Raw genomic sequence first — 17,883 nt, 5'->3', positions numbered from 1 at the left:
AGCTGAACAGGCACAAGCAGGTCAATCCCTCCAGAGCAGATTTGGGAGTGTGGGGAACTTGCAGCCTCTCTCAGCCGGCCTGTCTCACTCACGGCCCCCAGCTGCCCTCCATGTGAAGGGACCTGGTGACCTGCTGGGCCACCCAGCAGGGATCAGCCTCTGGCAACCCATACCGGGCAGTGCCGCATCCCCCAGTTTCACAGCGAGGCACACTGACTACCTCCGTCCTTCCCCACCAAGGAGTGCCGAAACAGCGCCCGCCGTGCAGCAGGCCCTGGCAGTACCAGGGCTGAGCATCGCCTCGGCCCGGGCCACCCCCACACAAGAGCAAGCCCCCGCAGACACAGCCAGCAGGCTGGAGGGGAGGGAACGAGCGCAAGGGCAGAAAAGGGCACTCTGTGCCGCCCCACTGCCCCGCCAAGGGGTTTAACAGCAGCACGATGCTTTGGGGCGCTGCACTTCCAGGGCACTGTCCCGATAGACTCGAGCAGCGTCGCCCTGCACTGCGCGAGAAGCGTTCCCAGTCTCTGTTGGTGGCAACGGCCCCCCAGCCCTCGGGGACCCCTCAGGAGCCACCCCGGGGCAGATGGTTATCCACAAGCCAAGGTGAAAGAAGGCCGCGGGCAAGAGCTTTGTCCCAAGTAGGCGCGAAGGAAACCCGACGGCTCTCCTTTTCTCCCTCGTCCCCGCTACCGCGGGAAACCCACCCCGTCCCTCTTGCTCACCGGCGCCTCTGCAGCCCCTCGCAGCTGACGGCTGGGAGCCGAGCCGGGGCGGGTGGCGACCAGGGAAGGAAGGGCACCCAACGTGACGCCGCAGCTGAGGGACGGCCGGGACAGCAGGCGAAGGGGCCGGCGGCCGCGGGAGGGCGGCGGTGCCCCGCTGCCGCGGCGGGGGCCGCGGCCGTGACCGGGGCCGGGGCCGGGCCGGCGCCGCCGGGGAGGGGTTTCCCCCGCCGCGGCATAAGTGCCTGCCGGGGGCGGGCGGCGCCGTGCAGCCATGCCGCCCTCCGCGCTGCTGCTGCTGCTGCCGCCGCTGCTGCTGCTGCCGCCGCCGCTGCCGGCGGTGCCCGCGACGGCGACGGCGGCGGGGGGCTGCGGGCCCTGCGAGGCGGCTCAGTGCCCGGCGCTGCCGCCGCGGGGCTGCCCGCTGGGCCGGGTGCGGGACGCCTGCGGCTGCTGCTGGCAGTGCGGCCGGGGCGAGGGGGAGGCGTGCGGCGGCGCTTCGGGGGGCCGCTGCGCCCCCGGCCTCGAGTGCGTGAAGAGCCGCCAGCGCCGTAAGGCCAAGGGCGGCCCGGCCGCGGGACAGCCCCCCTCCGCCGCCGCCCCGTCCGGCGTGTGCCTCTGCAAGAGCCGCTACCCGGTGTGCGGCAGCGACGGGCTCACCTACGGCAGCGGCTGCCAGCTCCGCGCCGCCAGCCTGCGCGCCCAGAGCCGCGGCGAGCCCGCCATCAGCCAGCGCAGCAAGGGAGCCTGCGAGCAAGGTGCGGGGCGGCGGCCCGAGGGGAAGCGCTCGGGGAAGGCAGCGGGAGGGCCGGGCCGGGCCGGGCCGCGGGGCGGGAGGGAGGGAGAGAGGGAGCGTGGGTGGGTGGGTGCCCGGCCGTGCTGGAGCGTGGGTGGGTGCGTGGGTGCCCGGCCGTGCTGAGCGACTTCCCGGTGAAAACGCTGGTCCCGAGTGCTCCTCGTGCTGTTGTATCCCACCGGGGTGCTCACTCGTAAAGTCAGGATGGTTTCAAAACCACCTGAAATGGACTCGGGACTCCCAGCCGGGTCATGCTGCCTAAGCTCGGAGTAAGACTTCAGACCAGCGCCAGAAGTGTGGAGAAGCGTAGCCACTCTCTCCCGGCTTCCAGCCGTGCTGGAACTACACTGCCCTGCTTTTCATACTTGGCCTGCGGCTTGAAATTTGGGATGCTGTGACGGGGGGACAGAAGGGTTGAGCTGTCCAGGGGAGGGTTCGGCAGAGGAAGGTTGCAAACGGCGAGAAAAGGAAACAGTTACGTGGATGTGAAAGCCACAGAAATTCAGAGCCAACATTCGCTGGCTTGCTTTGGTTCGAAACGAAAACAAGCAGTGACTTTCCCGTGAGCTGCACATAGCGGTTTGCACTTGCAGCGTTTCTAACCAGGAGCTCGATTCTTCCCAAGCTTTAGCTTAGGGTTGGTGCTCAAAGAAGAAATTGTTCTGCTGCGGAGCCTCTACCAGAAGTCCTGGCTCCTGAGAGTGGGTTTTACGGGGAGAGAGGGAGGGAGGGGTGGGACATAGCACGCAAGCCCTTTACTGATCGTCTCGAGGACAATGCTGCTGCGCCAATGCCGTTTTGGTGGAGGAGTGTTTTCATAAACACAGTATGTGTAGGGTCACAACCTCCACCCCCTCCTTCTCTTTCTTCCCGTAAGTGAGGCCAAGTATGTCTTGCAAAAAAACGTTTCTGAAGCTCCCAGGGAAAGCACAAAAGGCTGGGTCAGGACTGGGTTATGCACTTTGATGTTGCCCATTGAATGCCCCGCATGCCTTTTCACAAACCCTGTGCAAAACATCAGGCTTATATATTAGCCAGAAACATTGTGCTACAGTGTTAACTCCGAGAAAGCAGGAGCTTCAGCCCTCAGGCTAATGTGGGGTAAGAGACAGCCACCTCTGTCTGGGCCTCCCTCTAGCATTTGGAAGGAGCCTTTCCTGCCCAGCAGACTCGGGAGACGGTCACAGCATTCCTAAAAAATGTGTGCTGCTGCTTGGCCCTGCCAGTGCAGACCAAGTGAGCAGACGTGTTTGAAAGATGTTTGAGGTCACGCTTCAATTGTGTACTTGAGAAGAGGGCTGGGCTCTCACTTGTCTTGCCCAAAGTCACCTGGGAGTTGGTGGCAAAACAGGTATCGATACTCATATTGTAAGCTACTGCCCCAACCCTTTGCTGCACGTCCCTGTGTCCACCCCAGACTGGGTGCTGGCTTGGTCTGTTGACGCTTTGAGCCAGACTATGGAGACAGAGTTTGATGAGGTCAATGCAAACACGAGCCGCTAGGCAGGATGGTGGGAGGCCACCGGCCCGCCAGCCTCAAACAGCTCCCAGAAGACTTTCTCCATCCTCACAGTGGCAGCTTCTCGGAGGAGGGTCACAATGCAGAACAGCCACTCCATGCGCAAACTGCATCCCTTCCTTGGAGAAAGTCCCTTGGGGTGTGCAGATGTGCAGTAAGACACCTTTGCAGGCTGTTACCTGTTGTTTAAGAACTTCGCTGGAGCATGGGGTGCCAAGCCACTTGCAAAATGTCACTCTGGGGAGCTGCTCTTCTTTTGGCTCCTGTGGCTGGGGGAGCTCTGACCCAGCATCTCAGGGCAGGGAGCAGGAGGGACGTGGGACGCTCAGCAGTGGTGTCGCAACTGACTCTTCTGAGACTTCCCTCAGCTGTGTGAACCTTTCTTGTGCTGTGGACCTTCTTCTGGTGATACGCATTGCTCTGTGGGTTGCAGCTGAGGCAGGGACTCAGCCCACACACGTGGTAGACATCTGGAAGTATTTCTGTAGCCCTCAGGACCTCCTGGCGGTTAGGACTGTTGGGTGGGGAGGGGAGGGGAGCTGTAATCTCCACACAGAATTTGAAACAATGGCAGGAGAGGACATCCATCCCATTAGGCACGCAGGGTAGAGCCTGCTTCAGTATCTTTCCAGGTAGGAGACAGCACTTTTCTGGGTTTCTAAAAGAACCTAGATGCTGTGGGAGTCAAAGAGTGGAAGTTCTGGCTTTTGCCATTTCCCACCACAAATGGACATGATCTCCTTAAGGTGCTCTCTAGGGTGGGATCCTGCACAGGGAGACTACAAACAGGCAGCATCCTTCCTGTATCAGCCATTTGTCTGACAGCTTTTGCACAGAAGGAGGTCCTTGGGGGACAGGGGACTTGGGCTCTGAGGTGTCTGCATGCATGTGCTGGACTATCAGGATCACATCCTTTGGGTCCAAGAGCGAGCAGCCTTACAAGTCTGAGAAGAGATCCAGAAAAACATGTTTCCAGCAGTGGGCCCTAACTGTGTTTGATTGCTCTTTTTTTTTTTTTCCAAGTGGAGCTGGAGAGGGAGGGCTTGTTTTGCACATCCTATTTGAAACTGGTGCTTGGCAGGAGGAGGAGGTGCAGAGCTGTGGCTGCCGTCGGCCTTTGCTGTCGGCAGGAAGGGCGGCAGCTGGAGATGGGGCATCCAGTGGAAGAAGGGAATGCGTCTGGGAATGGCTCGTTAGTAGATGCTCCTCCTCACCCACCCTAGCACTACGGCATGCTAAGGGTGGCAGGGCAGGAGGACACAGACTGAGGCAAATGGGGCAAATGCTGCTGATTTATCCCTTTCTTGATTCCTGGCCACTGTTGGCTCAAACCTCACCTCTCAGGCAAGGTGGGATTGAGTCTTACTGCAGCCACCTCCTCTTCTTCTGCCTTGAAATACATGCTTGAGACAGGGATCAGCCACAAGCGATTAAAAGACTTGGGCTCCTATTCCTTGATTAACTGGGGCTGCATTTCATACCCTCTCTCTTGCCTTGTCTCCCTCTCTGTCCCATATGTACCAGCTATTCAAAGGGTCTGAAGGAGGTATACCTGCTGGGAGGGGCAGTCCTACTGATTTGTCATAGGCAACTCCACGTGGGCATGAGTAAAGCCGCCTAGAAACAGAGCACTGAGCTACATAAGGCTTAACATGCAAAATACTCCTTGAGACACACATATTTTTCCACCATAGATATATTTCCAAGGGGATAAAAGTTCATTAAAATTATATTTGACAAAGCTGACCAAATGCATGTCCAGCTGAGCTTTCTATATTCGTTGTGGTGCTGATTGCAGGGTTTTCTGCGCAGTGCTCGGCAGTTTTTGCTTGCTAAGAGATACTGCCCACCGACTGGGAAAAACTTGGATGTTTCTTTGTTGTTAAATAGCAAAAGGAAGGAGCCAGTTCTCAGCCCTACATAATTCGCCTTGACCTTGTCCTCGGGATTCTCTTTCTGCTGCTTGTTTCCCAGACCTCTCGGATCTGACGCCTGTGTTCTTTGTACAAAAATAGTGAAGCCATGCAGAAAAAGGTATTTCCGTTGCAGCCAAAACTTCCTGCTGCAGGGCAAAGGAAGACACAGTTGAGAAGAGTTTGAGAGGATGGAAATAACCCTTGCTATCCCTGCACTTGGCAGGTGCAGGGATCCAGCCAGTCCTTCCTGGAGTGGGTTGCGCCTGGACAGGACCGTTAGGAATGGCTGGAAAAAGGCACCCTGCTTGATTCCCAGCTCCTTGAGGCTGCCTGTGCTAGGTCAGCAGGGCACAGCAAAGCTGCCTGCATTTGCTCTGGGGGAGCAGGCAGCGATGCCGTGGTGCTCCCTCCTGGCTGGGCTCGTGCTGTGCCCTCACAGCTGGCTCTGGGTTTGCCCCACTCCCTGCCAGGGAGCTAAGGCTGTGCAGCAGATGGATGCTCTGAAGTCTTCCAGCTTGCTTTCCAGCATTGCCTTTAAATGGCTCGGCCCTTTGCCCTCTGCCCATGAACGTGCACAGCTACGCTCAGGTCTGCTGCCAGCTCTTGCAGGCAGGGCAGGCCCAGACACAAAGCAGAAGTCTGCTGGTGGGGCAGGTACAGGCGGTCAGGGGTGCCACCTCCGGTGGTCCCCTCAGCAGGAGGGGAGGCTGCCGTGACAGCTGGGGAGCTGCCCTCTGCCACTGCCGTCACCCGGCTGCGCGCAGGTGCTCAGGAGAGCCTCTTATGGAGTTGGTGGCTTCAGTAGTTTAGCCTGAAATTAATTCTGCAGCGCATGCACTGAGGTTGTTTACAGCCAGCTGGGACCTGAGGCAGGAGGATCATGGTACCCACTGCCATGCAAAGCCAGCTGGCATAATGAATTAGGGTTGCATGGCTCAGCTCAAGCCAGGCAGAAAAACAACCTCAAAGCACCAACCCCCATCGAAAAGCTAGCAGGATTTTTGGCATGACGATCTTTCTGAGCTGAAAAATACCAGGCACAGACTTGTTGCCTAACCAGTGCAAGAAGGGACAAATGCACCCGAGTCTCTCTTATCATTAGCTACCAGCAGATACCTGCTTCGAGGGACATGTTATGACTGCTGGAAATACTGCTGAAGTTGCCTCATTACAGCCCAAAGGCTTTATGGTTTGGAGTCCCTGATACTTGTTCCAGCAGGGTTGGGGTCTCCATATTGCTTTGCCATTGTCAGTCAGGGCTTTGTCTGTATTTTATGCTCTCTTCTCTCCTGGTGGAAGCCAAGCGCCTGTTCTTGCCCAAATGCAGCATTCCACGAAGTGGCTATCGGTGGACGTCAGAGGACAGTGTTTCACTCTCCAGGGAACTGGTGCTGCTTTGTACCTATCTACAAAGACCTCCTGGAGGTAGAAACTCAGGGCGCCTCTGAGTGAAGGGTAGATTTGCTGGCTTGCCAAGCAGCCTGCTTTATTTCTATTGATCTGAATGTGGCTTGACTCTCCGTGGCTCCGTGAAAGTCTTTTCCCAGCGCTAGGTATGTGCAGGGGTTTGCTCTATGGTGACGAGGGCTCAGCACCTTTCAGGATACATCCCACAGGTTGCAGAGCTTATGAACAGCAGGACCAGGAGAGAGATTCTTTTAAAGTTGACTATAACCATCACTGAACTTGCCTAAATCTCTTTCACCAGCAAAGAGATCCCAGTCACCAGAGCTGAGCTGTCCCCCCAGAGGGGTATCATTTTGGCTTGCCAGAAGCCCAGACAGCATCCCTCCTAGAAGGTTTTTTTTTTTTGCTAAGGTGCCACCTGCCAGCTCTGGGGCTCAGGAAAAGGTGGGTGCAAGGTTTCTTGGCTGTCCGCAGGGCTTAAAAAATGGGCTGATGGTCATAGGATCATGGCTGCCAAGCTCTCGTGGAGACTGACAGCCCCAGGGCCAAGTACACCCTCTCAAATTCCTGCCACTTTACCCCAGCGGTGGTTTTGCTTTGCTGGTGCCTCAGTGTCCCATAAAGCTACATCTGCACTGCAAACAAAAAAGTGCCGAGTTCCCACAGGTCGATTTTAAAACAAGAAACATGAATCACATCTGTTGGCTCATTCCGTACAAATTCAGCTGTTGAGGCTTTGCCAGAAATATTTTAGTTTTGAGGGTGGTTTGTTGTTTTTTTTTTTTTTTAATCCACTGCCAGAGTAGAGCAGAAACAGGATTTTGGGGGAAAATCTTCTGGCAGATGGCAGACTGCTGTTATCACTGATGTTGGCTCATGTTCTCCCGATACAGCTGCCTTAAATTCAAAGGCTCCCAACTCTTTTAGACACCAGAGAGCATAGTTCATATCCGATCACATTTTGCAAGAAACTCTTGTGGATTTGTGCTTTTTTAGTTAACAAGTGGATTAGAGTGCTTTAGTTCTTTCCTCCCATTCTTCCTTTCCTGGATTTTAAGGGACTTAACACCCACATTTTATGAGTGCTTGCTTCTTTGCTGGTGAAAGAGAGATTTAGACAAGTTTTTGCTAAGTCATCTGTGGATGGAAATGAACAGAATTCCCTAATTCTCCTGGAAAGCTGGTTTGGGTTTCTGCATCAGCTGGGAGTGGGGGTCTTGCAGCAGTAGCCTGCTACCCGCTTTCTCCCACCACAAAGGAAAGCGTTGCATTTGCAGGTGGATCTTGCCAGCATTTTTGTGCTGCGTCCAGAGAGTCCATGGCAGAGCAGAGCCGCGCAACTGCGTGGTGGGGTTACACCTTTTGTTTTTGTACCGCGGGGTCCTTTCAGATTGAGCGTGGTGTGGGGATGTGATATTTTTCAGTGTGGTGCTTGCTTTCCCAGCACACAGTGCATTGGGATTTTGAGACAGAGTTTCTAGGGCTGAAGCTTTATGCTGGTATTTTTAAAATTAATCTGTAACTTTGGGGTTTTCCACTCTTGTAGGATAGGCCATAAATTCCTCCTTGAAAGGCATCTAGTTATTTGAAAAGGTTTTGGTTCATTGGAGCTTGAGTTTTTATGGTTATTATGCTAAAATCTTATTAGGGAAGCTGTTTAATGTATTACTCGGCAGCTCAGAGTCTTGGAGAGCACCAATATGCCGGGGACTATCAAACACCTCCACTGCCCAAGAGGATCCCACATTTCACCTGTGTCTTCATTCTCAATCATCATAGCATATCCAAAATCACTAGGAAGAAATGACTACAGATCAGCAAATTCCTCCCCATGTTTGTTTTTTTCTGTTGCTGGAAAGGCATGCTGTGTTTAAAAAAATGCATTTAATCCTTTGTTGGGCTGAGGTTGATTGAGGTTCATACTAAATAGGAGATTACCACATAACAAGTCTAATCAGGTCGGACTTTTGAAAGCCCTGCTTGCTTTTCCATGCATAAATGCTGCCATGCTTTGTTTCCATGTGTCCCACCGCAAGCTTTTCACATTCTTTCCAGGCTTTAGCTCATGGTCGTCCTTGTGCCATGACAGTTTTCTTAGTAAAACTAAGCCAAGGTCACACGAAGAGAAGAGGGGAGGAGGGAGATAAGTTTCTTGATAGAGCTTGTCTGGGAGGTCAAAAAACCCAAATACGCATCCAGATATGGCTGGGAAGCAGCAAGCATGTTTGCAAGGAAGCTACTGCCTGTTTGACCCCGGGGACAGCAGATCTCAAGAGACTGGCAAAAGGAAGGGTAGTTGGGGAAAAAAGGGCAGGACGGGGGGAAAAGGCAGGAGAGAGATTGGCTTGTTGCAGTCCGCTCACAAGGACAGTGTCATCTCCACTCGGAGGGCTTGCCCTTTCCCCATTTGGCTGTTTCCAGGGGCAAACGTAGTTATAAGCTTGCAGCTGAGCTTCAGAGCAGCCTCAGCCACACTGGCCTCCCCATTGCCCCAGCTTTGAGATTCAGCTTGCGTTGAGGATGCTGCTGGATACGGCAGAGTGCCGAGCTGGGCACGAGGCGTGAAGGGGCACAGCCTTTTCTCTGGGCGCAACACTGGAGCCAGCACAGACCCATCCTGCCTGCTAGGTAAGGGAGAAAGGGCTTGGGGCTTTGTCTTTTGCAGGGCCACCCGCTCCTCCCTCCCACCCATATGTAAACCCTACAGATGACCGATAAGTAGCCATATAAAGGTCATGCACAAGGTCTCTGAAGGCGGCATTCCCGAACTGTGGTAAAACAGCAGGGGTGGGGTTTCCAGCTCTTATCGATCTGCTCCACGCTGAGCCCGGTGGGGTGGGAAGCAGAAGGAGATCCATGGCAGATAGATGGTGGCCCAGGGCCCTGCCTCACGCTGACTCAGTCCCGGGTCTCCAGGGCTTGGGGCAAAGCTGCGCTCGCGTTTGCAGCCTTTTCAGGGTCACTGGGCTGCTGAAGTCTGAGGGGGAGTATCTGCACAGGCTGAGCAGCTGGCATCTCCTTTGGTCTGGATGTCTCAGAGCTTCCTTCTGTACCTCCTTAGTCTCTTCAAGGCCAGGTTAAAGGAAGGGGAGAAATGCCTTCAGAAAAAGGTAAAGAAGGAGGCTTGTAAGTCTGCCAGAAAGCAGCAGGCAGCTTTGGGAATGGGGAAGGCCAGAAGCCGCTTGCACTTCCCGTCTGCTGCTGCTTCTCGCAGAGCACTGACCTGGGAGGGAGCAGCTGAGGCTGTGCCAGCTAGAATGAGTAGATGCTGCTTACCGAAGGTTTTCCCTTCTCCATATAAAGTCATTTTGAAGGGAAAATACTTTCCCAGCAACTTAGGAGACTGGAGCAGGTCTATTTTCAGACATGCAAGAGCTTGTGAGGCTGAACAATGTCTAGCTTTTGCTTTGATTTGCTGTCTTGTGGAGAGTGTTCCCAGTCTGTGTTTCACCTGGGGCCATGGCACAGTGATGCAGTGCTCAGGAGGGCTGGCGGGCAACCAGGCTGGTGCCCATGCGAGCTTCAGCATGTGGTACACAGCTTTTTATGTTTGTGGTTGGGACTTCCCATGCACATACCCCACAGTGCTTCACATTGAACTTATTTTTACTTTTAGTGACATACCTGCAGTGACATACCCCCTTAATTTTAGCAAGAAAGTTGTTGCTCTGCTTGCTGGGGTGTGATTTATTTGTGTGTGTGTGTGGACACCAAAGGAAGATCAGCAAGGACCAGCAAACCCTGAGCTGCGATAGACCATCCAGGTACTAGCAAGGGGCTGATGGGTGGGCTGGGAGATGCCTGATCTCCGCCTGCTGCGGCCGAGCAGAGAAGAGGTGCCCAGCACGGGATGGGTGTTGGGAACAGATGCCAAATGATAGCTTCATCGAGAAAGTCACAGGCTCTGCCACGTGCTGCTGCGGCAGAAAAGCAACTACATAACAGCAGCGGGAACTCCTCTCCGGCTGCTACTTTTGACATAACGCAGGCTGTCAGCTCCCTGTGATCTGCAGAAAAAAACCAGTCCCTGTGCTTTCAGGCTCCTCTCCCCGGGGTGAATGAGCTCACTGGCTCTGTAAGTAAGCCCAGTTCCCTGGCCAGGGAGAGCTATTTGTCTTACGAATAATGGGCAGAGTGGGGAGGAAATGCCTGAAGTGCCTGCCGAGAGCAGCTGATCTCCATCAACAGCCTGCACTGTCCTCTTGGCCAAGGAGGTCCCGCGCAGTCGGGGCAAGTACCAGCAGGGAGCATCCTGTACATCCCCAGTGCCCCTGGCTCCGTCCCTGGTGGGGAGCAGAGACCACTCAGCTGCATCGATGGTGATGACCATTTTCTTCAGCAGGTGCAACCCACAAGTCCTCAGGTCGAAGGAAGCGGACGGAGAAACGTTCCCCTTTGTGGGCAGTGCTGCAAGGAGAGCAGCAAGGCCTCTAAGATGCAGGCTGTAGGATGAGGGCCAGGGGGTTCCTTGCTGGCAGGAATCAACTCACCTGCTCTCACCTGCTGAGCGCACGGTGGCCTCGCTTCCTTCACAAGGACCCCCGAAGCAAGACGGGTGACTTGAGGGGGGAATGCCGACACATCCTCTGAAGTCCCTGCAAGGCTCAGGCGTCCCCTGCCTCTCCTGTCATGGCAGGTTGCCACATCCCCTGTCCATCTCTGGCTGCTTCAGGGGACTGTGGGAGGGAGCGTGAGTGGGACCAAAACAGGCAGTAAGCAGGGTGGCTGCCACGCACCTGGACGTCAGCTCACTGTGGTGGGAGTCTAGCTACTGCTGTGGCCTGTGGTGATTTGACTTTAAATCTGCTTCTTGGCCTTTCTCATTTATTTTTAGTGGAGGAAGAAGCCCAGCTCTAGAGTTGTGGCTGTCTGGATTTAAGTCAAATATCCCGAGAGACCACACTGACTCTTCCCATGACACTGTTGCACCTCTCAGGATGTGTATTCCCTCCTGGCCTCAAGGCTGTGCCAGATGGAGGCGCAGGCCTGTGAATGCTCCCCGTTCATTTTGCAGCCAAAGGCAGAGTCTCAGTGTTCCTCCTGGTTAGATCAAGATGTGTGTCCTGAGCTCGGGACTGCCTCACGGCAGCCAGGCTCTCTCTGTGCTGTGGCTGCTGTGCCGAGTCAGCGGGAGCTTCGCTGTGAAGCTGTGCAGGCAATTCCCTCTTTCCAGGGAAGATAAACAATTTCTCCTTGCCCAGGAGGTGGGTAGAAATTCCCTTTCTGTTTTCTCCTGCCAGCAGCTGCTGCAGAGAAATCCTGGTGTGACCTGCTCCTGGCAGGGTGAGCAAACATCCCCAGGCAGAGGGTGTCCGGCCCGTGACACAGGGGGAAAGCCAAAACTGAGACGCCTCAGACAGTTGATTTAGTGGTGTGTTGAATGCTGCCCATTCCCAACCAGGGAAGGACTGAGCCAGATTCTGGAAGAGCCTAACAGTGCCTTAAAATCCACCTGGCTTTTAACATAAGAATGAGGATCTCTCTCCTTTTCTGTGGTGGGAGATGGTAGTCATTTGGAGGCAGTTGTGTTTCTCCTGCCTCATGGAGAAGCCCAGCGACCGGTGATAAAGAGGATGGTGTCATTACAGGGGCAAACGTAGACCTCTCGAGGAACAGCTCTGCCCTAGGAAGGGCACCTTGCACGTGGAGGGTTTTGCATGGCTGGAGCAGAGGGCGGCGGCAGCAGCAGCAGGCGATGCTGGCTGCACAACTGCCGGAGGTCCTTGCAGAGCACGAGGTGAGCTAAGCCGCCTGGGCACATCCGGATCCCACCGGAGCTGCTAAACGCCCTATTGTCCCTATTGCTCAAGGGACACCAGAAAAAGAAGCGAGGAAATGGCTGCGCTGGGGAAGGGGAGCAGAGTGCGTGACCTGAGGCGGCTCCGTCGCAGGGATGGCAATACCCTGGGCTGGTGCGGGGGGCCAGGCAGTGCTTCGTGCAGGAGCACGCTGGCGGTGCTAGCCCCATGGGTCACCCCGCTGGACTACCTGCAGGAGAACAACCTCCTGCAGGGTGTTGCTGAGAGTGCAGAGCCGGGCGCGGGCTGGAGGTACGGATCTGCTCTGGGCCACCTGGAGCAAGGATAACTCCAGTACTCTTCCATATGGGAAAGGGTGCTGTGGCTCCAACACGCCTCTCTCCTGGCCCACGCGCAGGAATCAGTTCACACAGCAGCACAACCAACAACAGGGTAAGCAGTGTGATGAAACACTGCTTAAATCCTTTTCTCAGCTGAGAGACTCAGTTCTGTGCAGATGAGGAGCACCTGGGTTGTGATGCCTGTCTGCCAGGAAACCAGCTCAGACTGATCATTAGGTGTGGCTTTAACCATGGCCCTGGGGCTACACATAAAACTTCCCTGCTTCTATGCAGCTACCTCCTTGTAAAACCAGGTCTGGGATGGCTCTGTAATGGAGAATTTGGATTGCAGCCACCCCGGGTCTCTTAGCAGCTTCCCATCAGCAGGCTGTGTACAGTCGTTCCTGGAGAGGGAAAGTCTTGGAAGAGAAGAGCAAACACTTCTCTGGGATCACATCAGCTGCTCAGGAGTGGGGGAGCCACCTTGGCATCCCTTGGGCTAAGACTGAGGGATGGCTGATGTCCTCTGGCTAGTGATACCAGCGTGGATCTGCCTCCAGATCCCGAGGAGGAAAAAAAGATGCCAGCTTTCTGCTGGAAGATATTGGTGCAGTGGGATGCACCTGAAACCTGCTCCCCACTGCCTGCAAGAGGGCTGCAAGGCAGAATGCACATGCAGGGCTGAGGTCAGTGCATGTTCAGGACCCCAGAAGGAGCATCAGGACCCAAACCTACCCTTTTATGGAGCTGGGAATGAGCCCTGCTCTGTGAGCCAACATACCCAGAGGCTTCAGTCAGGCTGGCTCTGGAGCACTTGTTCACATAGGAAATGCCTTCTTCTGGTGGAGCCTAATGGGAGATTGTTTCCTGTTACTGCCTGCATCTTCAGAGCAGAAGGGGAAAAGCTGCTGCGTTCTTAAAGCTATCAAGTGGAAATAAACACTATGTGCTCCTTTGGTCTGCTTTTCCTATTGTGGGGAATTAATAGCTGCGTTTTGCAAAACAGCCCCACTAAAGAGGGACTAAACAGAAAAGGCCATTCTTCCCTTCCTGGGATATGGGTTACGTCTCCAACATTTCCCAGCCCAAGGGGTAAACATCTCCAGCCAGATCTGCAAAACAGCTCTGTTCCATCTCGCTTTGGAAACAATTCCCTATTTATCCAGGGATTGGAGCTCTCTGGGGAAAAATGGAGCTCTACATTCACCTGGTCCCTTTGCAGATCCCCCCCCTAGAAGAGCTCTGCTACCCTCCAGCCAGCCTCCTTTGGCTGAATATTGCACACAGGTAAAAAGGGAGCAGCATAACATTGAATTCTGATAGCCAGCTGCCCCGGGCTTTGCTGCAGGTGAAAATCATGCTGGGAAAAAGGATGCTGCAAAGCTGGCCAAGCTCTCCGTAGCATGGGAGAGTGAGTGGGGACCCACCCTGTCTCCTGGGGAGTCCTTTCCTCCATGCCAGTGGAGTGTCAACGGTGCACTTGGTGGCTGCGTGGTGAGCAGAGGCAGCAGTATGCAAGTCCTGCTCAGCCCCTGAGATAACAGAGTACAAACATTATCTTACCTCTAACCTCAGTCTTGCAAGTAGATGGACTGATCACCTGAACTGCTCAACACTTGAGTTTCCATCTGGGGCAAGGGCACACCAGCCCGAATAGCTTAAGGTCGGATGCATATGTAGCTTTGGAGCAAGAAGTACTGTGATGTGGGATCAGTCCAGCAAGCTTTGCTCCAAGCAGGGGACCCCCTTCACCTCATCATCAAAACCCATCAGAAGTGACTGGCCACACTTAAAAGGCTAGCAAGGAGACAGGCTTGCAGTCACCCGGTGCTTAAAAGCATTCCTCCCTTTTTTTTTTTTTTGCAGGACCCTCCATTGTGACCCCTCCTAAGGACATCTGGAATGTGACAGGAGCACAGATCTACCTGAGCTGTGAAGTCATGGGCATCCCAACCCCTGTCCTCATCTGGAACAAGGTAAGGGCCCTGCTAGGAGCTCTTAGAGCATAGCAAACCTGAGGCGGCTGAAACTGCCTGGTAAGCATAAAGGCCATAGCAGATCCCCTTGATGAGTTCTCCCATCAGTACAGTTCTGTCCACCCCCAAACATCTGGCTTTGCTTAGTCTCTAGTCATTGCTTGTTCTAAACTCTTGTTGATCCCGAGGCAGAACGAGACTTGTGTTTCTCTTGGCAGCCCCTGGTATTCAAAGCACGCAGGGAATGTCCCTTGACCTGCTGTCACCCTGCTGGCGGCAGTGGCTCCTGAGGTGGCTGGACACAGCTCGCCCATGTCAGGAAAAGGAACCGCATGCGGTGGTTATCTCCGGTAGCCAGCGGCGTGCCGATTTGGGCAGCGCGCTGGTAACACCTTTGCTTAGGGAAGGGGCCAGTGTTGAGCAGAGAGGATCCTAGCTGTAGGGCTGAGAGCCACTGCGTGGCCCCTATAGCCTCTTCAAATTGCCACAGCTTTGTGGGTACCTGGAAGGGGTCTTAAGCTGAAACAATACCAGCTTAAGAATACTACAGAGGAAAAAAACCCCTAGATTGGCCCAAAGATTGCTCTGTTCTGAGACAGCGAACTTTATTCACAGGGGTGCCAGAGCAGATTGCTGGGTGAGCATACAACGTAGGCATGTTGACCAAGGCAGGATTTTCTGCTTGTTTACAAGCAGGTGCTGTGTTTACACTGACTGTCAGCGCTGCTCTGCTTTTTGTGCCTCTTCCTCATGGCCAAGAGACTGCTTGGCCTGGTGATAACACGGGCTGAGCACCACTTATCCTATGCTGTGCGCCGGGCTCAGATATGCAGCACTGGGGAAAGACTGCACTGCTGCTCTCTCATCAATGCTGCGTCCACCAGGAGGGACTGCCTGGTTTGCTGCCGCAGAAACCTACATGGGTGTTGCTGGCCTGTTGGGGAAAGGATAGGTCATGCAAGGAGAGCCCGTTCCAGGAGCAACATGCAGACACTTGGTTCTTTGCTACTGCCACAGTCAAAAGACTGATTGTCATCAGGAGAGTTGCGGAGGGGCATCTCCAAACAAGGACAACAGTCAGCTCCTGCTGTCCCCCCAGTCCCAAGCTGGAAGGCAGCTGCTCCAGCCTGCTGAACTGGATTGATGTATGGCTACCAGCAGCTGCAGGCAGCCAAATCCTCCTTGTTCAGCACAGGCATCATTTGATGGGCTAAACACACCCTTGGGAACACACACACACGAGTTCTGTGAGGCCAAGCTGATGCAGGGCACGTCTGCACACCCCACTGCCCAGTACTGTCTACATCAGAGAGCTGTGCTGCTCTATCCGTTCCTGCTGAGGCAAGGGGAATGCAGCCTCAGTGCAGATGCTGAGGCATTTGGGGTAGTGGGGCTGCAATATACGGAGAGTAAGGTGAAATGCTGGCACTAGAAAAAACACAGCTACTGCACAAAACGCATTCATGTAAAACTAGTGTTGATCTTGTCTGCGTGCAGGTATGGTCCTAGCAGTTCTAGCATAAATAAGCCCCAAAATTCTTGTCCCTTTCTGCCCTTCTGTTTAGATAATTCGGGGACAGTATGGTGTCCAGAGGATGGAGCTTCTGCCTGGGGACCGGGAAAACTTGGCTATCCAGACCCGAGGGGGCCCTGAGAAACACGAAGTGACTGGCTGGGTGCTCGTAAGTACTTTGTGTGTGTGCAGAGCTGCGCAAATGGTACAGTGCAGTTTGCAGACAGCTCACGAACAAAGAACAGCACAGAAGACATGTGGCAACATACAGGGCATTTAGAGGAGAACAGCCTGTGTGAATTAGGCATAAAGGGTAAGGGTGGCTGCTGGCTCCAGTCTCACCTATTGCAGTTTTTCCCCTCTGTCTAGCATGCAGCAGAAGCATGCATTCTAGATCAGAGAAGGCTAGGCTTAAATAGAAGTTCTCCTTTCTGTATGTCACTAATTGTCATTACTACAACCCTCACCACGTCTAGGAAGGAATCAGTACAGCGACAAGGCATCCCTAAGACCCACCCACAGGTGAGGAGCCCTTATAGATCTGGCAGAACTGTCCTTTCCTCAATGAAAGACATCACCTGCCTGAGAAGAGCACAGCACAGAAGCCATCAGCTCTCACTCAGCAGAGCTCCTGAGCTACAGGAGTACCTGCCCGCTAAGCAGTCACCAGACATCAGAGGGAAGCAGTAGGGTGGCCAGAGGGAGCTGCTGTGCATCCCAGTAAAGGAATTGCAAGTATGACTGCTCCCAGCTACAGAGAAGCTGGCAGAAGGGAGCACAGCTCAGGGTGTTGGTTCCTGCACCGCTTACAAAAGCAGAGGTGGAAACAAGGACTGTTTAGAGCAGACAGAAGAAATCGTGCAGTCAGTGTGGTTCCCTCAGGGTTAACTGCTACTTCATGCATTCTGTTCATCTCATTATGTCTCAAGCAACTAGCAAGTTATATAAGATACCTTAAAACAGATTCACCTCTACCTATGCACAGGATACTTACTGGGGGATGGGGGATGTTTCTTTCCTTAGATATCTCCTCTGAGCAAAGAGGATGCTGGAGAATATGAGTGTCATGCATCAAATGCCAAAGGAGAAGCAACAGCTTCTGCAAAAATCCATGTTGTGGAAACTCTGCATGAAATAGCCCTGACCAAAGGTAGGTAGTGTGGTCGAACACTCAGCAGCTCTTCCCCCTAACAGTTTATTCAGTTACTTGATACAGAAGGACCACCTCTGCTTAATGCTTTCTGAAAAAAAAAATGCATGCTAGAAATCTCAGTTTAACATGCAGCTTTTACTGGATTTGGCAAAACAAAATCAAGAAGTGGGCCCATGTGAACCTCATGAGGTTCAACAAGTCCAAGTGCAAGGTCCTCCATCTGGCTTGGGGCAACCCACGGTATCTATACAGGCTGGGGGATGATGGAGTTGAGAGCAGCCCTGTGGAGAAGGACTCGGGGGTACTGGTGGATGAAAAGCTGGATGTGACCTGACAACGTGTGCTCGCAGCCCAGAAAGCCAACCGTATCCTGGGCTGCATAACAAGAAGCATAGCCAGCAGGTCGAGGGAGGCGATTCTGGCCCTCTACTCCACGCTGGTGAGACCCCACTTGGAGTACTGCATTCAGCTCTGGGGTCCTCAGCACAGGAAAGACATGGACCTGTTGGAGCAGGTCCAGAGGAAGGCCGCAAGAATGATCAGAGGGATGGAACACCCCTCCTATGAGGAAAGGTTGAGACAAGTTGGGGTTTTTCAGCCTGGAGAAGAGAAGGCTCCAGGGAGACCTTATTATGGCCTTCAGTACTTAAAGGGGGCTTATAAGAAAGATGGGGACAGACTTTTTAGCAGGGCCTGTTGTGATAGGACAAGGGGCAATAGTTTTAAACTAAAAGAGGGTAGATTTAGACTAGATATAAGGAAGAAATTTTTCACAATGAGGGTGGTAAAACACTGGAAC

The 17,883-nt window shown here is 53.9% G+C and overlaps 1 protein-coding gene across 1 annotated transcript in view; it reads left to right on the top strand.

Moving 5' to 3' along the window:
• Positions 1-936: 936 nt before the first annotated feature.
• The window catches only part of IGFBP7 (insulin like growth factor binding protein 7), an 18,715-nt gene continuing 1,768 nt past the window's right edge, over positions 937-17,883 (top strand). Inside the window, exons 1-4 of the mRNA XM_049814632.1 lie at positions 937-1,483; positions 14,309-14,418; positions 15,984-16,100; positions 16,955-17,081. Coding sequence (XP_049670589.1) covers positions 1,000-1,483; positions 14,309-14,418; positions 15,984-16,100; positions 16,955-17,081 — 838 coding nt within the window. The 5' untranslated portion in view covers positions 937-999. The remainder of the gene's footprint in view (positions 1,484-14,308; positions 14,419-15,983; positions 16,101-16,954; positions 17,082-17,883) is intronic.

This window comes from Accipiter gentilis, chromosome 12, assembly GCF_929443795.1.
Source record: "Accipiter gentilis chromosome 12, bAccGen1.1, whole genome shotgun sequence".
NCBI lineage: Eukaryota > Metazoa > Chordata > Aves > Accipitriformes > Accipitridae > Astur > Astur gentilis.
This window is presented reverse-complemented; position numbering and strand designations above follow the sequence as displayed.